Source organism: Quercus lobata, chromosome 6, assembly GCF_001633185.2.
Source record: "Quercus lobata isolate SW786 chromosome 6, ValleyOak3.0 Primary Assembly, whole genome shotgun sequence".
Classification (NCBI taxonomy): Eukaryota; Viridiplantae; Streptophyta; class Magnoliopsida; order Fagales; family Fagaceae; genus Quercus; species Quercus lobata.
The window spans coordinates 23,489,954-23,515,794 of record NC_044909.1 but is presented as its reverse complement, the minus strand read 5'-3'; the positions used below and the strand labels follow the sequence as shown (position 1 = coordinate 23,515,794).

Below are 25,841 nucleotides of genomic sequence, written 5' to 3'. Positions count from 1 at the left end.
TGCGTAGTCTTAAGACAAAAGATAGTCACAAAATGATGCAGCTAGTGAGATATTAATACTTTAAATGAGTAGTAGTACGATTTAATTAATTTTAAATGAGTATTAATACATTTAATATATATATATATATATAAATATATATAAAGAGGCCTATTAATACTTATATATTTTGAGTAATGTTACCTACACAAACTATTTCACAACATTTTTACAAAATGCTGATGTGGCAAATTCTTACTTGTTCTAATATGGATCAATCCATCACTAACATCTCATTTTTACTTATAATAGCTATTTGGAAAATTCTAAAGCCACATCAGTAGTTTGTAATAATGTTGTAAAATAGTTTGTGTTTATAACATTACTCATATATTTTCATGAACGTATGCTTTAAAAACTCATGAAATTTATGAGTTATATATGGTAGAATAAAAGTGAATATTATCAGGAAAAAGATTAGACATTAATGCTCCTGAGCTTTTAAACTTTTTTTTTTATATAAAAAAAATGAGGTGGTCAAAAAATTTTTTTTTTTTTGAGAAAAAGGATGAAAATTCCATTCATATATGAGGTAAATATGCAAAAACAAAAAATTAATATTTTTTTATATAAAATATGTGGGTGTTAATTGAGTAAAATTGAAACAAAATTTTAAATTTTTTATTAACGAATATAGGAGGAGGGGGTTAAAAGGCCAAAGGGCCCTTTTTAAAATTTAACGTATCTTTTTTTTTTCTTTTTCTTTTTCTTTTTTCCATTTTTTGAGAGAGTTTTAATAAAAAGATAAACGTATCTAAATGCACAAGAAAAAAATAATAGCATGGTGAAAATTAGGAAACAAAGTGCCAAGGTGTAATTAAAATTTTTGAGTGAAACCGTGTATGTGGGACTGAATACAAATTTACCTTGCCATTTTTTATGTTTTACTTTATACTGTATCAATTGTGGTATGTCATGTGTTTATTTTTTTTAATTTTAAATTCAATTATTTTATAAGGGAAGTAAAAAGAATACATGATAAAGTTGTAAATGGAGTACGAAGTGGAATACAATTTTTTTTTTTAAAATAAATAAATAAAGTGGAGTACAAAAAGTGATACAAATAATTTGTATTATCATGACTAGTCAATGGTAGAATGAAAATTCTCTATCCAATTTTTCGTGTTCCATTTTTTTTTAAAATTTAATTTTTACTCCACTTTATATAATAAACTTGTTGCATACTATTTTTTCTTTCTTCATAAAATAAACAATGTATAAAATGAAAAAAGAAAAAAAAAATCGGATACATATCATTATGCAATTTTTTTTTTTTTTGGTTGAGAAAAATATCATTATACAATTAGTTTAGTATAAAGTAAAACATTAAATATTGAACAAAGTTATAGTTCAATAATAATGACATTCGTTATGGTGTCATATGCATATGATTCAAACCTCACCCCCTCTCTCCCACTATCTATCCATTTGATAAATAAAGAGAAATTGAGAAAAAGGAATAAAAATTCTGCCCATAAAAGTTGGACCTATGGCATTTTACAATTGGTGGAGCACAACTCCTATCCATAACTTCTCAACCCCTTGCATTTAAGTAAAGCAATTAAAGTAGAATACAAGAAATGAGTCGCTTTTGGAAATCATAATATTGTTTTATTTATTGTAACAAATATTAGACTACATACAGAATTAAATCTCTACCATATAGGCTAGTGCAAAATTTAAATATCTAACAAGGTTGCTATTTTTCTTTATAAGAATTTGATAGTTATAGAAATTATGATTAAAAAGAAAAGCAAAAAATATCACTAAATTGAAATAGACTTATCAATTAATAGGCTATTACTTGGAGGATTTTAGAGCCCATAAATAAACTTGCTTTGAGAACTTTCTCATTTCCATCAAAAGTCCTGTGTCCTGAAGCTTTAGATAGGTCAAAATATTGTGTTTTCGACTGGGATAGAGGATAGTGACTTCATAGAAGAAAGGTTGTACGTTTTTAGACCTCTTAAAACACAACCAGATTAACCTAGTCAATTAGCCAAGTGATTACTTAGTCAAATTATTCAAATTTAGGTTAACACAAATATATCTTATCATTGTAAAGTGCGGAAAATAAATAACACAACGATATGATAACCCAGGAAAACCAAATCAGTAAAAAACCTGGAGAGGATTTAACCTAGCTATCCTCAAGGTAAAAGAGATCCACTATGAAAGAATTGAAGTTTACACAATAGCGACTTAGACCACTAACATTCTATTGCTACCTCGAGTAGGAAACTTATTACCACGACCACATGATAGCTCCGAGTTCACGAAATACTTCTTTCTTGGATTCACAGCAAGTACAAGCACTCCTGCTTGTGTATCTTTAAGCTCTTTATGCAGCAACCGAACTAATCATCAAGTTCTTGACATAATCTTGATTCTTGATAACCCTAAGTATATGTGAAGGCAAACACCTCTAAATCTTACAAGAGATTCACACACACAGCATAAACAACAACTATAAAATGTGGCTAGGGTTTTCCTTTTATACTTAAGGCAAAACATAAAACCCTACACGTCAAACGGGCTTGGGCTGAGTTGGAAAATTTTGCAGGAAAATAATCTGCATAAGCTTCGATCGATCGAGTCTAATTCTCAATCGATCAAGCCAGGCGAATTTACACATTAAATCTTGTAGTACACTCAATTCAAACTTTACACATAAACATACTTTGAGCAAGTCTAAAACAAGACTAAACGTTTTGATCATGGTTTGCCAACATTACAAAATGAAATTCTAATATATTTAAACCTAAAGTCTTAGAACCCAACAAAGGTCACAAGAAGAAAATAATGTAGAAGAAGAAGAACATGAACATGAAGTTGATCAATTCATGGGACTGACAACGGTTTCAAATGTAGAAAACGTTCTAGGAAAAACCTTGTTAGACTTGACTCTTTCAATTTGGAGGCTGATAGATTCACCTCCAGTCAAGTCCCTAGATTTTCTCAGGTATTTTATTTCTTTCTCTCAAATTTTATTATTCTTACAATACACTATAAGGAAAAAGACTTAATGCAACAAAAAAAGTTGTTGCAATAACAACTAATGTCGTTGTAATAGGTGTTATTGCAACGACAAAAAAGTCGATGCAAGTTGTTGTAATAAACTTTGAGGTAATAGATTTATGCAACACTAGATTTTCGTTGCAATAAATTCCATATATTGCAACAATTTACTTTGAAAATCTTGTTGCAATAGTTTTTTTTTTAAAAGAAAAGACAATAAGTTTATGCAACACTAGATTTTCGTTGCAAAATTCCATATATTGCAACGATTTACTTTGAAAATCTCATTGCAATAGGTTATTTTTTTATTAAAAAAATGTTTTTTTAATTTAAAAATAAATAAATCATTTATTTATGTGAAGTGTTTGAGCGCAGGCCTTGGATTGGGAAAGCAAAATGAAGCTAGAATTTCAGAGCATTGGCTGTGTATGGTGATTTGGGCACGTCGCCTTTGTACGTGTTAGCAGACATTTTTCCTACTGGGGTTAAGCACAATGATGATATAGTTGGCGTGTTGTCTCTAATCTTTTACTCACTCATGTTTGCATTGTGCTGACAGCCAACGATAACAACAATGGTAATTGATAATCTTCTCTCATGCTTAGCAATTTATTTTAATAGATTAGTTATTGTAATTCTTGGATTTTCATTTTTATTGCTAGATGATAAGTAGAAAGAAATTAATATTTCTTGATGATAAGACTTGCACACAAAATAAAAATGACATTGGGTGATGCTATATTAGTGTGTCAATAATAATACTTTGAACTTTGAATGGTGTTGATATGTTACATATTGAATTGCTAGCAAGGAATACATTGTCATCAAACTATTCATTATTTTATAATGGAAATTGTATTGTTGCAGGAGGAACTTTCGCTCTATATTCTCTCATATGCCGCTATGCCAAGGTCAGCTTGACGCCCAACTAGCAGGCTGAAGACAAAGAAGTGTCTAACTACCGACTAGATGTGCCAAGCCGACAGCTAAAGAGAGCATCCTTTATCAAATCTATGCTTGAGAGTAACCAAATACTAAAGTATTTCATCTTGTTCATGACCACGCTTGACACCTCCATGGTGATTGGAGAGATGGCATCCTCACACTATGCATATTAGGTACAATAGAGTGATATTCCTAAGTCCTACTTATCTCTTTACTGTTGGTTAAGATGGTGTAAAAATTAAGTTGTTTATTCAATTCATTTAGCTTAGTTACAATTATTTATAACTTCACATTTCATGAATTCTTTGTATCTAATATTCTGAATAATAATTTACATTATGATTTCCTCCTTTATGTAGTATTGTCAGCAGTGGGGGGAAGTTAAGGAAGCTACTAGTGCGCTTACTGATAATATGATCATGTGGATTTCAGTAGGAATCTTGAGTATTTTGTTCCAAGTTTAGAGATTTGGGATAGTTAAAATTGGCTAAAGTTTTGCTCCAATACTAACAATTTGGTTTATTTTCATCGGAACTATTGGCATGTACAACTTTGTGAAGCATGATCCAGGGGTTATCAAGGCAATCAATCCAATGTATATTGTTGACAATTTCATTAGGAATAAGAAGAATGCATGGATTTCTCTTGGAGGCGTCATCCTATGCCTAACAGGTGTGTATCATAATCTCATCTCATTGTTTAAGCACTTTGAATGTACAGAAATGAGATGTAGTGATGGACTTAGGCTGTTGCATAGCTACTGTCTCAAGTTTCAGCTTTAGAAACATACAATTTACAGTAGTGATTGGAATTATTTCTAAAATCATAGTAAATTTTGATAAGAAAAAATCCTTGATGATCCAAGCACAATGCTCCTAGTAAAATGGTTAAGTGCAGCTTCATTATCAGTCCATCTCAAATCCCAAATTATCCCTGATTGCGCTTTCATCGCAAATAATGGTTTCCTTTATTAAGAACATGCTTTGAATTTTCTACAAATGTCTTGTCCAAGACTATGAACTTACTTTGAATAGTCCTAACAAATGATTGTTGTCTTAAGTATTGTTTGAAGTTTCATAAACCAATAAATTTATGGAAATATGCAAAACAGACTCATTGGAGGTTTAAGTTAAGTTCAAACAGGTCTCTTCACACTTTTAAATTAATGTTATTGACTACTGAGGAACATTAGTCTCATTGTCACAATTGACAGAAGTGATGAAGGGATCAATTTTGTCATTCTTGATATCTTAAGAACCAACAGCACTAAACCAAGAGTATAATGGATCCATTTGAAATTTTCCTAAACCTCATGCTCTTTTTTACTATTGTAAACTAAAAAAATATTAGTATTGCTTCAGAACCTGACATTGTTTGCAGATCTTGGTCACTTCAGTGTTCGTTCAATTCAAATAAGCTCATGCACTATAGTTTTTCCCTCGATTGTTCTTGCCTACTTTGATTAAGCTTCATATCTCTGAAAACCCAATCAGGATGCTAGCAATGCCTTCTATAGTTCTGTTCCAAGTACGTTTACTATTCCTTATAATATGGTGTTTTTTTTTCCCTCTTGCTATCATATTGAGGTGGTATCTTTATTTTCATATGACTCTCTCTTATGCAGAACCACTGTATTGGCCAATGTTTATTGTGGCTATAATGGCAGCCATCATTGCTAGTCAGTCGTTAATCTCCACTTCTTTCTCCATCATCCAACAATCTTTGGCCCTTGGCTATTTCCCATGGGTTAAGGTAGTGCACACATCCACTAAATACAAAAGGCAAGTTTATGTACTAGAGATCAACAACCTTCTCATGCTGGCTTGTGTGGGTGTCACTCTTGGCTTCAAAAATACATTGAAGATAGGGAACGCTTATGGTAAATCACCTCAAACTTTTCTTTATCTTTTAATATAATTTTAGAATTCTGAGAGGTAGTAAAAGACAATTGAACAATTTTTTGGATTTATTTGGATGTTGATATGAATTAAGACTTGTCGAAACTCAAAAGCCATAAAAATATTAAGAGTCTTGTGGCTTAGCGTCAAGCATTACCTGGAGAGAACCTTATTCAAAATCCTCTTCCCATGATGATGATGATGATGTTTCAAAGCAATGAAGTGTCCTAAAATGAAGTTAAAGTAGTCAAAAAATGTCTTTTGTGCTTGTTTATGAGAGTTTATTTTCATTGACTTTTTAGGTTCTAAAATTAAGTGAGGAAAAAGTTGCTTCAAAACATTGTACATAAGCTAAATAAACATAATAAACAACTTAATTCCATCATACAGTTCATTCAAACGAACACTTAAAGTTGTATTCTTTGTATCAATATGTTATTTTACTATGTTGTGTTGTGAAGAATGAAATCATTTTCTGTTAGCTTCCTTTTGAATTCTACATGTGCAAGTTTTTCCAACTTTTTTTCTTGATATTCTTTCAACAGGAATTGCAGTGGCATTTGTATTTACAATCACATCTTCGTTTCTTCTCCTTGTGATGGTCATGATATGGAAGACAAACATCTACTTGATCATCATGTATGCTCTAACTATAGGGCTCTTGGAATTCCTATTCTTTAGCTCAGTACTCTACAAGTTTGTTGATGGAGGGTACCTTCCTCTATCTTTTACCTTGACTCTTATGACCATTATGTATTTATGGAACTATGGCTACCGGAAGAAGTACAAGTATGAACTAGAAAACAAAGTTTCTACTCATAAATTGGTGGAGGTAGCCTCTAATCCTAGCATCCATCGGGTTCCGAGTGTTGCCCTATTTTACACTGAGCTTGTCCATGGAATTTCCCTTATCTAATGGGTGAAAATGAAGTGATGGCTTCAATGGGGTCTAGCCTTTTGAAGAAGTTAGCTATAAACTATGCCTATAATTGGTTGAAAAGATGTGTGAGACAAGCAGATGAAGTTTTCATGATTCCTCGCAATCGTCTTCTCAAGGTGGGGATGACTTATGAGGTCTAGACTTTTTGATCAATTTGTTGTGATTTTCTTTCAACTTGGTTTGCTAATGGCATGAAAATCCATTTCAAATACCATGTAGTGTTTAATGCCACTGCAGCCACTATAGTTTTTAAAAAGGTGTTTTTGCAACGACAAAAAAGTCGATGCAAGCTGTTGTAATAAACTCCGAGGTAATAGATTTATACCATACTAGATTTTCGTTGCAATAAATTCCATATATTGCAGCAATTTATATATTGCAACAATTTACTTTGAAAATCTCATTGCAATAGGTTATTTTTTTATTAAAAAAAAGCAATAGGTTTATGTAACACTAGATTTTCATTGCAAAATTCCATATATTGCAACGATTTAGTTTGAAAATCTCATTGCAATAGGTTATTTTTTTTATTAAAATTTTTTTAATTTAAAAATAAATAAATAATTTTTTAAATAATAATTTTTTATTAACCTATTTTGCAATTCAAACACCATATTTAGGTACTATACTAACAAATTAAAGATATGCACAAAAGATGAAAAATTTGAAATACTTCATTTCAATACATATGTCAAAAAACACAAATATATACACAACTTGTTGAATTTATATTCAAACACATATTTGAGTGGCATTGTGTTGTGTGGATTAAGAAACCAAGAACCAATTAAAATTATGTGTGGAAACCGTGTGTGTGACCCTGGTAATTCAGTGTGGCTTATCACAAACGTACTACTTGATATCATCACGCAAGCCATAAATATAAACTTCTATCTATAACCAGGCCTTTCTTGTCAATCCCTTCCACGAAGTAAAGCAAATACAACTAAAAGAAACAGGATTAGCCTTAAACTTAAATAAATAAAAAATAAAAAAATACGAAATTCAATCCTCTACATTAGAGAGAAAAAAAAACTTTTAATTATTCTTTTGTAATTTTCGAAATTATTTGATTGTAATATTTATCCTTCTGTTTAAATAGTTGATGCATGTTCAAGAGTAGATTTTTTAGGCAAAGATTACTAGTAGTAGTAGGACTAGAAGTCTAGGAAGGATTTTTGGTAGATTTTTGGTGGAAACTAATCGGCAATTAGAGCCTATAAATTACCTTGCTTAATTAAGGGCTTTCTCATTTCAATTTTAACTCCTGAGTTTAGATAGGTCATAAGATTGTAAGTTTGAGTGAGATGGAGGGTGTTGATGCTAAAGAAGAAGAAAGCTCACAAGAAAAAAAATCATGTAGAAGAAAAAGAACAAGAACATGAAGTTGATCAACCTGGGATTTACAATGGTCTCAAATGTAAAAAACTCTCTTGGAAAAATATTGTTAGATTTGATTCTTTTGATTTGGACGCTGACAGATTCACCACCAATCAAGCCCCTGGATCTTCTCAGGTATTATTTTTTGTTTTCACTTTTTAACTTTTCGTTTATCTTGTTATTCTTATGATATATATAGCCTATTTTAAAAATTATAGGAATAATATAATGTTAGATAAGCAATAAACTACTAAGTTAGTCTAAAAAATAAAAATAAAAACTAATCCAATTATTATTGTTGTTATTATTTCATTTCAAATATGATATTTGAAGTGTTTAAGTGCAGGCCTTGGATTGGGGAAGCATAATGAAGCTAACATTTCAGAGCATTGGGGTTGTGTATGGTGATTTGGGCATGTCGCCTTTGTGAAAGTTTTGTGGAAGCAATATAAAACAAAAATTTATATCTTCATTTAAAAATCGTTGTAACACACAACCATGGATTCTAAATAGAACAAAATTGCATACCTCTCTTAGCAACCCAAGCGTGCTGCCTCCCAAGGTATTCACATCTCTCCCTCTGTTTGTTTTTGAGTTTTCAAAAGACTACAGTATCACTCAGTAGTTCTAATGGCCAACAATTGATATGATATTTTAAAATCTTATTTTTTATTTAAGACTTCTAAAACCCAAGAGAGAGATTGGATGTGGGATCCTTAGGGATCCTAATCTTCAGCTAAAGGATTCATCAATAACTTTTTGAACGTTATTGACTTATCTTGAAACTCTTTCAAAATTATTCCTTAATTTTTTCAACTATATCAAGAAAATATTTGAACTTCTACAGATTGCAATAATATCCATCAACACATTGCAATTGACCCCTGAAGATTAGAGAATTACAAATGAGGTCCTATTGCTTACAATTTTATATATATGTCCTTCCACCATACTATATTCCCACAAGCCACTAGGACTAGATTAATATCACTGTCATGTTCCTAGCTTATGTAACCCTTAATTTCTTGATTTCATAATTTCTATTGAACTCCAAAATATTTTGAAAAACTCTTTAAATATATATATACAATATTATATATATGAAAAACATTTTTGAAAAATGTCACCGGGCGTTCGCAACTCTAGAGTGCCAGAGCTGAGGTGAATTATACGTACCTGTTTTCTGAGAGTCTTTGGGTTTTTATAGTGGTGTAAAATTGAACTATTATGCTTGCGTAGCAAGTCTTTTCCATATAGGGAAGATCCTCATTAATGAGTGTATCTTCCAGAATCTTCTTTGTATTAAAATTCTATTCGTATTGGGATTCTATAGATTAGGGTTAACCGTGAGACGCAAGTCGTTTCCATTTAGGATTTCTTGGGGCCCACATAATGAACAACTAAGTGCCACGTGGCCTTTTGGTCCGTCCACCCCTTTTGTTCGTCCATGTAGGATCCGTCTATTATTGGCCCATTTGTTTAGCAGGCCGTCCATATAATCTGATCCATCACCTCCAATATTCTTCCTCTTCAATAACAATAACTAAATTTTTATATTTATCTAAAAAATTGATAGAGATGTATAGAAAAAGTTGATAAGAATAATTATAATTTTGTGTCTATCATGGGGTGTTTTTAAAAAATAAAAATAAATTAAATTAAATGTTTTTTTATAAAAAATTAAATGTTAAAGACTTTGGATTGTAATATTAAGAATAAAAAAATGATTAAATGAAGAATTTGGGTTGTATTTATTATTAGTATTATTCTTGTGGGGCCAGAGAATTTGTGATCCCGGCCCACTTTCCATTAGGGCCCAAGGCCCGTGCCGAGGAGAATAGTTGCCGAGGACAAGTATTAAAATACCAAATAGCCTAGGAATGCAGCCGAGGATGACCATGTCCTCGGCATCCTAAGGCCTAAAAGGGAAGAACGACACGTCATCAAAGGCAGCCTCCAAAGCGCTCCCAGAAGAAAAGGCGAGTAGAATGGGACACGCACGGGGGTACAGTGTGGGATTGGTTCAAGGAGAAGACGTCACCTCCGCATTGAATGCGCCAACAAACGTCCTAGCCACATTGATGGGAAAAGACTCATGAACAGTGTGGCTTTGGTTATTGCAACTAACAGAAAGTGGGAGGAGGCGGTTGATGGGACAGGCACTCGAGTAGGTATCTGCCTGATCAACAGATGGAAGGTCAGGATCAACTGGGAAGAGATATATAATGCAAGGGCTAATGCGCCAAAAGGGAAGGGGCTGGAACCATGGTATCCAAATAGAGAGAGGAATAGTAAGAACATGAAGGTTCATGGACAAGATCCTTGTATAAACTTAGTACATCTCTGTGTGCCCACCATGAACACGATGACCAACCACTGTCCGATGACCAAGGCCTAGCCTTTCAGCCCACGCTCTACAAATTTTATTATTTAAGCCTTTAATATACGAACTCAATACCAATTTGGGATCGTTACAAATTGAGTCCTTACAATTGGCACCGTCTGTGGGAAAGGCTTGTGCGTTAGCCCAGGCGATGGTAGGTCGAGCTCTTGTCAAACAAGGGTCTGCGGAAACCCTTCCATCACTTCCAGCAGCCCGCTGTTGTTGCCCTAATATAAAGTTCCACTAGGGGCTACACTTCGAAGCACCAGTGGCACGGGTAGTTCTAGGGGCTTCCAACATCAGTTCAACGCCCCACACCTTGGCCGAGGGGCTAATCCTCGAAACTTAAAGAAAATCTAAGTTTTGGATAGAATCAAGGTATTGCATGGTCCTCAAACTCAAGCCTATAGGAAAACCAACTACTTAAAGAAAATCTAAGTTTTTGACAGAACCAAGGTATTGCATGGTCCTCGAACTCAAGCCTATAAGGAAACCAACTACTTAAAGAAAATCTAAGTTTTGGACAGAACCAAGGTATTGCATGGTCCTCGGACTCAAGCCTATAGGGAAACCAACTATTTAAAGAAAATCTAAATTTTGGACAGAACCAAGGTATTGCATGGTCCTCGAACTCAAGTCTATGGGGAAACCAACTACTTAAAGAAAATCTAAGTTTTGGACAGAATCAAGGTATTGCATGGTCCTCGGACTTAAACCTATGGGGAAACCAACTACTCAAACCTAAGTACCAAGCTCGGCCTAACAACACACTCGGCACCTCGGATGATACCATTGGCTCCCTAGAAGTATGGTCAGATACAAGTTCAACGCCCCATGGGCATGGGTAAGTTAGAATTCCGAGATGTAATCCCAAATAAATCATATGCACAGCCATTCATACATGTTAAAATAACTAGTTCAAAAACCATGAGATTCGCAACAATAGTAAATATCGGTAAGGGCAACGAACATGTAATTTAAAGGAAAAAGGAAGAAAAGAATTTCATATAAGTGGTCAAAGAGTACAACTGCAAGCAAACTCTAAAGTCCTCAAAACAAAAGCGAAACTAGTTAACATTTAAACTAGAAACAAATACAAAAGTTGGCCAGGGCTTCTACTTCTTCGATCTCGTTTTGGCCACATCCTGAGAAGGCTAAGCAGGACTAGCTTCGAGGCCCTAGGAGACATCCCCTTCTTGGGAAGACTGAGCAGGATTAGTTTCAGTGCTTTTGGGGACATCAGTAAGGGGAATGACCTGTAGGGGCTGAACAAAGATGGCTGGCTCCTCGACACCAGAGATCTGAGCACTGACCGCAGGCTCGGCACCCTCTTTAGGCATCTCGGGATCCAGACCTCCAAGTGCTTCTGTCGCATCATGAGGCTCTCCTTCTTCAGTCGACTTGCCAAGAGTGACGATGATCTGAGCAACTTCTAACTGAGCAGCCTCAGCCTCCTGTGGAGCACTCACAGCCTCGGAGCTAGCGGAGGCGGTCTCACGGATGGCTGGAGGATAAAATACGCTCTCCGCCTTCCACAAGTCGGACGAAACTTCCACCCCAGCTCGTTTGAGGGCCTCTTCCTAAACCTAGGAGCAGTATAGCCTGCATACTCCAGGGATTTGAGCTTTGAGGGAGGTCTAAGTTTCAGCCACCCCCGCCTTGTAACCCTCCTCCTCGGCCTTGTCCCTAGCAGCTTCGGCCTCAGTTCTGGCAAACTCAGCCTCCTGTTTGGCCCTCACGATTTTGTCCTTGGCAAATTCCACCATGCCCTTAGCATTGTTTGCCTCGATCAGTTTCTTCTTTAAATCACTGATATGCTCCTTAGCAATCTGCAATTGCTCCACGGCAGCGAGTAAGCGCTTTGTCTGCTCCTCGGCCTGTTTTTGGGCACCAGTCAAACCTGCCGCAGCATTATCCCTGGCTCGGGTAGCCTCTTTTAAGTCCTCCCTGGCCTTCGCGAGGTCAGTTTCGGAAGTTTTGAGGGTCCGTGCAGCATCTATTTGTTTACTGCGCTCAAGCTCGGCGGTCTTACTCTGCCCCTTAACTTCTTCCTCCATCTTATAGGTAGCCTGGATAGCTTGTCAATTGAAACAAACACATTAGGAACGAGAATCTAGGAGTAAGAATCAACGGAGTTATAAATTTTAGGAGCCTTACCATACCCAGGTACCTCTTCGCGCTGAGGAAAACCTCCTGCATCCTCATATTCTTCAACTCTTCCATATCAGTAGGGAGCAGCATGGTTCTCCCTAACGCGTCGGCCACATAACCGCCATCGCCGTCTCCAATATGGATATTTTTTAAACTTTTTAGATCAAGATTTAAAAAAAAAAAAATTTAATTATAGGTTACACAATTAGAGTATATTAAGAGCTCTAAACAATTTGAAACATATAAAAATCTAAAATTTTTTGAATAATTTAAATAATAATAAACTTAATTTTATTTATTTCTTTTTTTTATACAAGATAGAATTTCTACTCTAGCCTAATCTAAGTGTATATGTGTGTGAAGCTCCCTCCTGGAGACTTGAACCCCGGCCCTTGCCCCCCACACCTCACAAGCACTTATACTTGTGAAGTAACCATCGTACCAAGGGTGTGCGGTGGTTAATTTTATTTATTTCTAAACATATGTAAGTCAATATAAGTAAAACACAAGAATAATAAAAACTAAAGAAAAACATTATTTTGCATGAACGACAAATGCCATATTGATCTCTAAGTCTCTCAACCAAAAAATCCGCAGTCATTTTTCTTCTAATAATTAAAAAAATAAAAATAAAATTTCAATATCCATATCTTTAATTATCTCAATGCAATTATTTATTTATTTATTAAAAAAAAAAGGTCTAAGTTTGGGTGAATAAAGAAAATTTATATTAAAGAGACTGACTCAGCTCTTTCTAGGAGCTGAATTACTCTCAATCTCATAAGTGATATTAGAACCCATAAAGCTTAGCTAAAGGTAAGGACACAATTTTCTTAAAAAAAGAAAAAGAAAAAAAGAAGAAGGTAAGGACATAACTTTATTCTCTTAAAGGATGGCATTCCAACACCAACAGGTTAATTGAGACTTGGCCCAACATGACCTCTACCTTTGCAATATATTAGACTTGGCCCACTAGGCCTCCACCAAACAATATGAAATTATTGGGCTATCAAGAAACAATATGTTCATAAAAATAGGCATAGAATAAATGAAAGTGTTAAAATGGTTTGAGAGACCGCGCCCCCAGCCCCTTTTTGAGTGTTGGGCCAAACCCACATGAATGGGTGTAGTCATGTTATTACCTCTCAAAATGGAAGTTCAACTAGTTATATTTTTCCCTTTAGATTAAGGGTTTTACAATGGAGTCACCACTTATTTAATTATTGGAAAAAATAAGAAAACCAAAATTGAAAAATTCCTCATTTTATTGATTTGCAAATAAATTTACATTGATCATAGGAAATTACATGGCTTTGGTCCTAGATACAATCTAAGATAAAGTACATGACTTTGTTTCCTAGTTACAATCTAGAAATTGAAAATTACATGGATAAACATTTGATCTACTAATCTTTTATCTAAGCTCAGAGGCTATATTACAAGGTGGGAAGGTGTTAGGCACCCACCTTGCCTAGTGAAAACAGTATTCTATACTATGGTGGCCAACATTCATATCATATCATCCAATATGTCAATTAATTTGCATGTTAAATTTAATGTGTGTGCGTGTGATAAACTCTAATTTAATTTACTAAGCATTGCATTTGGATTAAAAAATAAATTCTAGTGTATGTGGGTGGTTGGTGATATCCTAGATTCAAGGATTTGAAAGGATTGTGAAACAAAAATCTTTTTTCATATTTTTTATGTGGATTTAAGATCAAAACTAGTGTTATGCATAAACATATGATGAACAACCAAGAACATATGAAAAACATATAAGAACATTTAAGAACATTCAAACATATTCAAGGGAATTTAAATAATTACTATCATGCTTTAATCTTAAATTCTCATTATGACAACACAAAAAACAAGTTAGTGTGCGTTTGCATATTGCTTTTTTGCATCTGTATTTGCATTTCCCTGGGTCTCGTGCACTGTTCAGGGGACTTGCAAGTACGAAATCTGACAAATTTTGCTTTTAAATTGGGTCTCATGGCACTATTCACACATTTAAAAATTATTTTGTTACAGTGTTTTCAGTAATAAGTTTTCAATTTTCAACAATAAGCGGTATCCAAACAGAACCTTAGAGAAATAGATTATACATTCATGCAAGATCCATACAGTGGAGGAAGAGACTCTTGGTGGAGGTCTTAAGGGTGGAAGGAAAAGAAGAGTTAGGAGAGGGAGAATGAGTCTCACTCAATACCTTGAGTCTCAGAAAGACTAAGATATAACAAAACTACTCTACTTCACTAAAACTCAAGAGAGGAGAAGAGAGGGTTTTTTTTTTTTTTTTTTTTTTTTTTGTATCTTGGAATGGAGGAGAGTGGGGTTTATATAGTATTGGTGGAAAGAATATGAATGGAAGGTCATTTAATGAGGGTTGACAAAGAATCATGAACCTAAACCTTATTTTAGTCTTTGAGGAAATCGAGTGCATTAAATGTAAAGATTGGTGGGAGTGAGGAGCAATCAAAATTTGGTTTTCCCGTAACTACTGTAACAACCTGTAGAGCCAAATTCAAAAAATAATATCCTACTCAATTCTGATCGAAATTGTCTCTTTCTTATGCTCAAATTGAAGCCCCGGATTTCTAGTTTCTGGAAAAATTAACCTCATTCATAGATTCAAAATATTAAAATAGATATCAATGAAATGGTGAGCAGATGTCATTTGTTAGAAAACAATTTCAGCACAATTAACATTAATAGATCCCAAATTAGTTTCCAATTAACATTAATAGGCTCCAATCACTCCCATTTCAAATAATTAGTTCCAAATTTACCTTAATTAAAAAGATAATTGCACGAATTACTCATTAAATAATTAATAATTAACTATTTAATTAATTAAGTGTGTGCAACCTTACCATAAAATGTAGTCCTATCCAATCAAGTTATGACACGTCATTAATCTCAAATTGATTATAATTATGACCAATTCGAATCAATTGTTCATAATCACATATAGTCAGACTCAATTTGTGATAGTGCATCTCGGCCATTAAAACTTGATTTGATGATAACTTTCAATCTGATGGTCCGATCAAGGCTTATGACCAGTCAATTTGATCGTTATAACATTAAGACCAATTTGGTGAAATGAGATTAAGGATTTAATGACCAGAATCAAGATCTATATTGTCAAGGCAAAATTACATTTTTACCCTCCATGTGAGGTTAAATGCAGGTTGCAAAATGGGGTGTCAACAAATGGATGAATGGGCATTCCAAAAGGGATAAAATAAGAAGAAAAAAAATTTATTCTCTAAAGGTGGGGTGTTCTTAGATATTTAACCCAATTTCTAGATATATGAGATGTGAAAAATAAATATGTGCTAAAGAAAATAGTCATACAAGACAAGATTTACGTGGTTGGATAATGTACCTTTGTCCACAGAGCTGTAGATATTTCACTATTATCAAATCAATTACCAAATCCTTTCAAGTTTATGTCTAATTTAAGATCCACAGCAAATACAATAATACTCTAGGAATAATATAAACTCACCTAAAATCTTTAGTCACACTCAAAATAAAACAACTACTCGTGGTTGTAGTATCCAAAAAACTTATCCCTCGAGAAAATCTCAAATTAATCTTCTCTTGTGTGTGTCTCACTGCATCATACACCTGGCTACTCTTCTTTTTCTTTCTTCACTCTAGGCTAAACACTTTACTTCTCTTTTTATGCAACTGCCTCTCCTTTTTTCATAAAACCCCCTTTAAAGTAATCGCATAAAAAGTTGCCAAATTTTGTAAAATACAAAAAGTGATTAATTTTACACATTTTAACCAAAAAAACACACACATCAGTGCTTGCAAAATTGTGCATATATACAAAAGTGCTACAGTAACCATGCATTTTAATATTTTATTATTTGTTTCTCTCTCCTTCGCCTCACTCTCTTTTTTGCATTGTTGAAGGAAATAATAAAAAAATGTAAAAGAATGAATATTTTATTGAATAAATGTTTAGAATAGATAAACTGATGTGAGTGTTTTATAAAAGTGAGTGTGTAAAATAGAAAAAGTATGTTTCTTTTGCAAGATAGATAGAAATTTTACATCCTCTGATGCGGTTGCTCTTACGTTAGCTTCACTTATATATCATTGCCTTCCCCTATTTTTATTTGGAATAGGAGACCAAGATTAAACTAACAAGGAGACGCCTATACAATTGGGCCTTCACCACCTAGGCTGGACCAAGGTGTTTTATAAACCTCAATAGGGGTGGCCAGTGGCATCTATTGATCAATAAATGTGCCAGTAATAAAAGGCAATGGATTCAAGTTGATATGTAGGAAGGCCTCAAGGGAAAAAATAGCCAAAAAACACATTTTTTCAAACTATGTTGCAATCTTTTGTTATTATGACATTCTTTTCTGGTTGTTTACTATTTTCACTTTGCTAAGAACACATATTTGATGAGATGATTAAATTAGTAGCTAATTTAGCAGCCTATGTTCCTCTACGTCGCCCCATCTGAGATCCGACCTCAAAGTCACAACTGATTTGATTCCATATTCAATAAGTTATGTTCTATTACTCGGCGTGGTGGTTGGCTCTGATACCAAGTGATACAATTACAAACCCATGGGTAGAACTCACCCTTAAAAACTAGCTTGCAAGAGGAAGGTGTCTAAGAACTTATATACACATGGTTAAGATTACATTTAATACATGTAGGACTCTAGGATCATAATAATATCCCAATATATTTTGGTCACCATGTGTTGTGCATACCCTCAAATTGGCTTTGAAGAATATAAGTGCACCTAAATGCTCTCCGCAAAATGATGTCACACATAATGAATGTCAATGGATTGTGCAGGTTGCTGATGAGGCATCTTTAATTCATATTTTTATCATGAATCATTCAATGAGATTGGGAAATTTTAATGTATTTTCCCCTTTGAAATTACATGTTGTTGTTGAAACTTGATATGCTTCAACAATCACCATGCTTAAAAGATTACAACAAGTAAAAAAGAAATCTTAGAGCCATGGTCGTTAATGACCAATGGATGTCTTATAGAGAAGATGATTATGGAAAAGCTCAAACTGTGAGAGATTTTGTTTTGAATGATACGTGGTGTGTGGTTGACAATATTTTTCGATTCACAAGACCTATTTATGAGATGCTTCGAGCGGTTGACACAAATGCACCTATTCTTCATAAGGTGTATGAAATGTGGGATTTAATGATAGAACAAGTGAAGAATGAAATATACTAGCATGAAGGCAATCAAGAATATGAGTCATCTCCATTTTATTAGGTGGTACATAATACACTCATTAATTGGTGGAACATAAATTACACACCACTTCATTGCCTAGCTCGCTCCTTGAATCCTAAGTTAGTTTTCTATCTTTTTAATATTTTCCTTTTCAACCTTTTGAAATAAAACTCATTAATATTATTGTTATTATTACTACTTATTTATTTATTTTTAACTAATTATTATACCATCATTCAATGGATTGATGAAGCAAAAGATTGTGTTTTTCCACAAAAGGATGTTGAAATTTTAGAGGAGAGAAACAAGTGTTTCAAAATATTTTTTTTCCTAATCCTAATGATAAAAAGAAGGTGAATGTGGAGTTTGGTTTATTTTCAAGACATTTGAGCTATGATGATGATTGCAAGGAAGAAAGGTGGAGGTTAGATTCATCACTTTGGTGGTTAGTCCATGGGTCCAAATTACCTATGCTTTAAAGCATAGCTGTAAAGTTTCTTGGACAACCTTGTTTGTCATCATGCATTGAGAGGAAGTGGAGCACACATGGTTTTACTTATTGTTTAAAGAGGAACAAAACTACTCCTAAAAGTGCTAAAGATTTAGTATGTGTTCATTTTAATCTTCGAATTTTTTCAAGAAGAAGGAAAGAATACATTAAAGGAAATCTCAGAAGTGGGATATTGGTGGATATCCTTGGGATTAGCCATCTAGAGGACTTGGGTTGCTTGAGAATTTCATGTATTTATGTGTATGTGTTTTCTTTTTTTTTTTTTTGGATGTCAATATATTTAAATTCTATTTTTATTAAATTTTGTATAACTTAAATTTTTTAATGATCACCTAAAAAAAATTCCTAAAGTTGCAACTGAGACTGACTATTTAGTAGTCACCCTCTATATAGCTTTCTTTACAACCTAACCTACAACTCACAACTACAATATAGATGAGTTGTAGCAAAGTGTGTTTTTAGCTGTGGTCCTTAGCAATAGTGTAGATGCCACCCTTTTAGGAAAAATTATGGGTGAGGGAATTTCTGGGTTTGGTCATACATTAGGTTTTTGGCAACTTGACTCTTGTGTACTTGTGTTTCTAGGGTGGGGGGAGTCCACTTTTCTTATTTTTATTTTAGGAGTCACCACCAATCATTGGTTTTGTATTAGGTGTAATTGGTCACCTAGATGTCTAATTTATTTTGAGTTATCTAATTAACTAAACCAAATTTCAAAGGTTCATTAATTAAGGTATACCAAAAGTTTTTGAATAAAAAATCTTGGACTCGGAAGTTTGGTTACATGTGGGGAAGGTGTTAGGCACCCCATAACGCCTATTCAAAGATAATACTTCCTTTTAATTTATTTCAAATGTTAACTTTTTATGAAGAAATAGAATACTTGGCATTTTGAATTTTTTTTAAAAAGGTTTTTGCAAATAATATACATATATATGCATGTGAGTAAATATTTATGTATGGGGCAGAGCCCCGGGCCCATTGGGCTTTGGATCCTAGCCTTGTGGTACTGTACGGGGCAGGGCCCCAGGCCCGTTAGGCCTTAGGGCCTAGCCCTGAGATACAACACCTAGCCCTATCCTTGTCAAACCTATGAACTTGATTCGAACACACCTTAGAGCCCAATCTGAACCCAAAAACCATAATGGGACCATTATGTCTTGAACGTCAAAAGTGAGCCCCTCCCAATCAACTTCAACTTGGTCGGGAGTGTGATTGCTCAGGGATACAAGGTCTCGACGGCCTAGTATTGCCTTGGAGAATATCGCTGCTGAATAGCCTTTTGGAGGCAGGAACCAGTTCCAATGCCATTACCACTGTTCCCAACAGAACATCCACTTAGAAGTGATGGAATTGGACCCCCATCCGCATGAGTGAGATCAGGAAATAATCATAACACCTCCACTTACCTCAAGCTATAAATAGGAGGATAGAGTGAGAGGTTAGGGGGTTGGCAATTTTGGAGAGAAAATAGAGAGAAAAGAGCAACTATATCAAGAGAAAAGGGAGCAGCTCTGTGAGAAAAAAGAGAAGGGTTTGCAAAACAAGAGTGTGCAACTGGGTCTCCAAGCATAAGACTACCCATGGTAGGAAACTCAAAACCCACAATATAAATAGATTGTGAGCTCAAATATAGGTTGAGCCTGTTAACCATATATTGGGTGTGCACAATTTACGTGTGGCTAACATGTGAATATTAATTCCAAAGGATATATACAATCAAAACATGTGAGGTATATACATAGGTAATATATGAAAGATCATGCAAGTAAACTATACATTAGCACGTGAGTATTTATTTGCTATATAGCTATCATGTGAATGTAAGATAAAATTTAAAGTTGTAGCGGAAAATAAATAACATAAACATACCTTTAGGCTCTAGCTATAGTTGTTTAAGTGTTTAGAGAAAAACAAGATTCACTATATGATAGTGTATATAAAAAGTGTTTTCTAGTCTATGGCCTTTACCTCACATATTTCTTTTTGATGGAGACACGCAATATCTATAAGCTAGACTATGAACCCTTTTAAATTAAGATTTATTCCATAACCCTCTTTTCATCAAGGAGTTTAAAACTTGTAATATCAAGGTTTTTATTAACCAAATGGGTTATACCAATTGAGAGTTACTTAAAAATTGTTATTTATCATAACGTCTTTCACAAATAAAATCATTAAAACATGAGTTTTCATTTATCATTTAAATGTGGGCCATATAAAATTTCTTAAAATCTTACAATGAATACTACACAAAAATAAATTAAAACGTAAACTACCTCATACACTGCCCATGGGATGCTATTTCTTTCTTAACCTGGCTTTTTGGAGCTCGCTTGTCTCTTCAAGACCCATTTATTTATTTGTTGGGCCTGTGATCCATTATTCCAGTCGCTTGGGCCTATTTTTCTATCTATTTTGTCAATTCTTTGTTGCGTTCATTATTGGGCTTTCTTTCTGTCTACCTGGGCTTCCACAAATGGCCCTCAACATTTAGCCCCTTGAACATATGAAACGTTCCTTCGATTCATATGTGAATGAAAAGGCGTTTCTGCCCTTCTCTCATCTTTTTTCTTCTTCTCTTTTTCGCGAGTCTTTTTTAAGCTGTGGACCCCTTCTTATACATATATATATATATATATTTTCCTTCCTGCTGCAAACAGGGTTGTCTCTTCGAATTTCCCAGTTTGGCAGTTATTTTCGAAACAGAGTCGCCACTTCATTAATTTCATCCCATTCTTATGGCTGACCCGTTACCTTCTTTTGTGCTGTTATTAATGACCAGGGTATTTAAGGAAGAATCCTTCTGCACTTTAATCACAAACTCTTTCTTTTCCCAGAACACACACTCTCCGTCTCTTAGTCTCCTTCTTCTTTTCAAACACCCATACCCATTTTCTCCGACTAAGCCTCCTCACCATGTCACCGCCAAGGCTCTTCCGGCCACAAAGGGAAGGCGATTGCTTCTGATTCTCCCGCCATTCCTGATGTGGGTGAGGAGATGGAACGTTCCGATTTGGAGCTGTCCGCTGAGGAAGAGACACAGCGCGACCCCGACAACGAATGCGCTCCTTTAATCGACCCATGGTACTAAGTCAATCCTCACTTCCCAAAAATCCCTGGTGACTATGTACCGCTGCCGTCGGGTCGTGTATTGATTGCCCTTATCCGGCGAAACCCCGACGTCTCTTGGGCTCCTTTAGCATCTTCAATCCCCGATCTGTCCATTCGCCAAGGTACCTCGCTTCTCGTACCCCTTCATTTTGAATTTGGGTCCCGGCACAGCCTCGGGTTAGAAGGAATGGGTTGACAGTGAGCTTTCCGACACGGGCTTTATGGGTTTGTTGCAACAAGCTAGCGTCTTGAAGGCTATAGTCTTATCTCGCTGATTGTCAAATTTTTGGGACCTCTATAATCTCCGTCATTTGGTCTGGCGATGGTGCACCACCAACTACACCTTCTTTTTCTCGTACGGCGAACTCACCGTGACCCTTGAAGATGTGGCTAACCAAATGCTCTTGCCCATTCTTGGCGATGCCGATCCTGCCGCCCTAGAGCTTTCTCCGAAGGAAGAGACCATTGAGGTTGAACTAAGGAAAAGGATGGCCGGAAACGCCAAGTTGTCCTACTGGGTGAGTTCTTCCTCTAAGTTTTCTGTTGCTGCCCGCCGTGCGGCTTTTATTGCATTTTGGCTTTGCAAGTTTGTTTTTGGGTCCCACCCCCACTATGCCATAAAGCCTTTGTACTTTCATTTGACTATCAAAATATCTGCTGGGGTGAGCCTGCCGCTGGCCCCCATGTTCCTGGGACACTTGTATGTTCAATTAGATATTCTCCGTAGTGATGAGAGTCAGGCTGGGTCCTGCCACATTGTTACCTCTTCCGTTCACTGTACCATACTTCAGCAGCTGTTGTTTGAGTGTTGTGCTCAGTACTTGACAAAGTGTAGACCCGCTTGGTTTACTAGAGAGAAGTACCAAACATGTCCGAGAGTGATTACTGATTTTTGTGGCAAGTTTGAATCCAATTTTCCGCTTGCTTTTCGTTGGTCTGGTTTGAAGTCGATTGGCTATTCTGTGGTTGAATCTTTTGATGAGGGCGTCGGTTTCTCTTGGAGAGCCTATAGAAATTTGGGTGTAGATTACACTTGTGCGGATTCTACCATGGGTTCGTTTGTTGACACCATTAGGACCACTTCCCTATTGGTTAGCTTTAATGAAACTGGGATTACCTATCTTGCTGCTACCAATGCCGGATGGCTGCCTTACCTAGCCGATGAAGGCATTAGGTTTGTTCACTATCCTGCCAACCGGGTAAGAAGGCAGTTTGGGTTGGATCAAGACATCCCCGATGACATTTCTTTCCTCATGGAATCTCCTACGTCAGTTTGTCCTTTCCTGCGGCACACTGCCTTTGAGTTTTGGAGGAAGCGTTTCAACGCCGTTACAGTTCCTGGTTCACTAAAGGAGGGTGTCTGTACTTTTCCCATGCACGGTTACTGGCATGCAGTGATGGCTACATTTGTGGCTGAGTTAGTGGGGAGTCGTGGCTTCTCCCTTATTCCTCCTGAAGGGCTAGGTATGGTTATCTCAATTAACCCTCGCTTGCTGCTTCCTTCTAAGTCTGTTTTGGTGTATGCTAGAAAACAAAGCCGGTCAACCATCTTTGAATGGGACGCAGAGAAGAAATGATGGTTTTGGCATGTTGGTGACTATTCCCCTGGTTGGGAGAAAAGAGTTAAAGTAATAAACATCTCCGTACCGAGCAAGAAAGTGTCTGCCAAACCCAAGTTCGCCGGCAAAACCAAGCCTGCCACACCACTACCTCCTGTAGGTGCTCCTTTGGCTAGCAGAACTCGTGGTAGTAAAAGGAAAACTACTCCTCATCCCGTATCTGCCGCTGAACAAAGGGTAAGTTACTTCTCCCCTTTTTTTTTTTTGTTTCTTCTTTGACAAAACTTCTTAACCTTCTTGCTGCTAACTTGCTAATTTCCTCTGCCCTTTTTTTTCCTTTTAGTCCAAGCATAAGGAAGACTCATCAGTTACCCGCCCCATTTTGCTTGATGAGCCTGAATTTGAGGTGAGTCCCTTTTCTTCACTTCTCTCCTCTTTTTCTTTTTCGCACGCCTCTGCCATGGATCTTTTGTTTTTTTTTTAGGAGGAGCCTGAGCCTCTATCCAAATATCGCCCCACTGCCGAGAAGATTTCCGCCTCCATGGGTGTACCCATGGAAGGCTTTTTTGATGGGGTCGATGTAGTATTCGCAACGCCTGCTCCTTCTACTACTGCACATAAGGCTCCTGACAAAACTCTCACCCCTTTTGCCGAGCCAGTACCTAGAGAGGGTACTCATGTCGAAGGGGTTGGTGAGACTACACTTTTGCCTGCCGAGAGACCCACTCCTTCAGAGGGAGCCATTCCTCCTGCCGCTGTTCAAACCAAGGTCACTTCTCCCGTTCTGCCGCTTATGATTTTGACTAGTGACCCTTTCGCAGCTATCTCCCAGGCTGTAAAGGGAGGTGCCTCACTTGTTGTTACTCCTTCCTCCATTCCCGGTTTCGCTACCCGTGGTCCTGATACGGACTTATCCTCAGAGGGATCCGATGACATTCTTGAGGATCCTGATGATGCACCCGTCCTGAAAAAGAGAATTTCCGATTACGATGAAGAGGGGAGTGCTTCGCCCGAGCTTGACTTCATGGGTATGTGTCTTCCTTCCCCTTTTTTTTTTTTTTTTTTTTTGTTGTATTTGCGTTTCATTTGTATACTTATCTCCCCGCTTGCAGAGACTTCTGAGGGGCCAGAAATTGCAGTAGGCGTGGGAATGACTGCTCCTGCCACACCTATAGCGCCTATTCCTACCGCACCTTCAGCACCTATTTCAGCCGTACCTACTACTCCTGCTTCTTCTGTGCCTGTAGTACTTGTTTCTGCTACACCCGTAGCCCCCATTCCTGGTAACTTTGGCAAATTTCCTTTTCTTCCTATTTCATCTTCTTTTTCTGCAAGTCTTTTCTTCCCGTGCCATGGCTTTTTTTTTTTTTTTTTTTTGCCTTGCGTTTCCTTTTTTTATAAGTCCACTTCCTACTATCCCTTCTCAGTTTGAGGCGGGTAGTAGTTCTACCGCCATCCTGGATGATGCTGTGACCTTCCTTGCCCGCTTTGACCAGCCAAAGGTTAACGACCTTGGTCCGGTAGACTTTTGGGCTTCCGCTCCTCCTTATGTAGACTTTTATGGCTTCCGAGTCCCTGAGGATTACATCTCTCACTTAGTGATGATCTACAACCGTCACGACAACTTTATGCAGGAGTTTTGCCTTGGTCGTTCTACTAGGGAGCATTTCTTGAAAATGCTGAGGTGTGTGCTGAACGACATTGAGCATAACTTTATTGACTCTGTTTCTGCCGAGAGGATCCTGCAGTGGAGGGTCGTGATTCAAGAGCTCGTTAGTGTGGGTTTCACTGTGGAGTTTGTTCTTCATCATCTACGTGAGGTTGCCCCAGCCTTTTTTATGAGGAGAGTTCAACCAGTTGTTGATGTCATAGACGCCCGTATCGAGCTTTTGAAGAAAGAGGTGGTGGATTTGGAGGGTCGCCGTGAGCGTCTTCTTTCCGGCGTTAGTGGGCCTAGTCGCTTTGGAGATCAGAGTCTCATTTCCGGACTTCATTGATGATGGCGCGGTTTCCTTTCCTTTTCTTTGTTTCTCTGTTTTTATTATGTCACACAGAACACTTGTATGTTTCCTACCGTAGTTACTTGGCTTGTTGCCACAGTTTGGGTTTGTAATAATGCTACACTTTGCTACTTTTTCTTTACTATTGCTATGACATGATGCTAATACTTCGTACTTTTTCATTGCATATTCATGAAAGCACATTACAATTTCTTCTGTGACATAGTCACTTGGAGGAATAAAAAAAAAGAAAAAGTGAAGGAAACATAAACAAAAAACTAAAGAAAGGGACAACCACATAACTTTCTTCTCTAAGCAAAATAACGCTTCAGCTATTTTCCATTGATGGGATCCATCAAGTCCCTGCCATCCATTTGAGTTAAGCGATAATACCCACTTTGATGCGCTTCCCTTATCACAAGGGGTCCCTCCCATTTTGGTGTGAACTTGGATGGTCCTGCCAGACCTCGCCTGACATAGTTTGCCACTTTTAACACTAGTTGTCTTTCCGCAAACACTCTTTCCTTGGTCATCTTGCCGTAGACTTCAGTCATCTTTTTCCTGTACTTTCGACTTCATTCCTGGGCTTCTTCCCTCCTTTCATCCAGCTCTTTTAGGTCCTCGAACCTTTTTGCTGCGAAGACTTCTCCCTCT

At 36.3% G+C, this 25,841-nt stretch overlaps 1 protein-coding gene and 1 pseudogene across 1 annotated transcript; one reads left to right on the top strand and one right to left on the bottom strand.

Annotated features, from left to right (window-relative positions):
• The first annotated feature begins 566 nt into the window (after positions 1 to 566).
• On the top strand, positions 567 to 6,816 carry LOC115950006 (annotated as a pseudogene).
• Positions 6,817 to 11,781: 4,965 nt separating this feature from the next.
• On the bottom strand, positions 11,782 to 12,844 carry LOC115950005 (translation initiation factor IF-2-like). Its single transcript, XM_031067260.1, has 3 exons — positions 12,761 to 12,844; positions 12,256 to 12,672; positions 11,782 to 12,183 (listed from the first exon to the last, which is right to left on the bottom strand). Exons 1-3 carry the CDS (start codon positions 12,842 to 12,844, stop codon positions 11,782 to 11,784), a joined length of 903 nt encoding a protein of 300 aa, XP_030923120.1.
• Between the last annotated feature and the right edge of the window lie 12,997 nt (positions 12,845 to 25,841).

What these genes read in the sequence shown, in the direction of transcription:
- LOC115950005 (XM_031067260.1), bottom strand. Translation starts at nt 12,844, where the DNA reads ATGCTGCTCCCTACTGATATGGAAGAGTTGAAGAATATGAGGATGCAG. An exon ending in CGAAGAGGTACCTGGGTATG is followed by an intron (nt 12,673 to 12,760) that starts GTAAGGCTCCTA and finishes CAAGCTATCCAG; the next exon opens with GCTACCTATAAGATGGAGGA. An exon ending in AGGAGGGTTACAAGGCGGGG is followed by an intron (nt 12,184 to 12,255) that starts GTGGCTGAAACT and finishes TCCTAGGTTTAG; the next exon opens with GAAGAGGCCCTCAAACGAGC.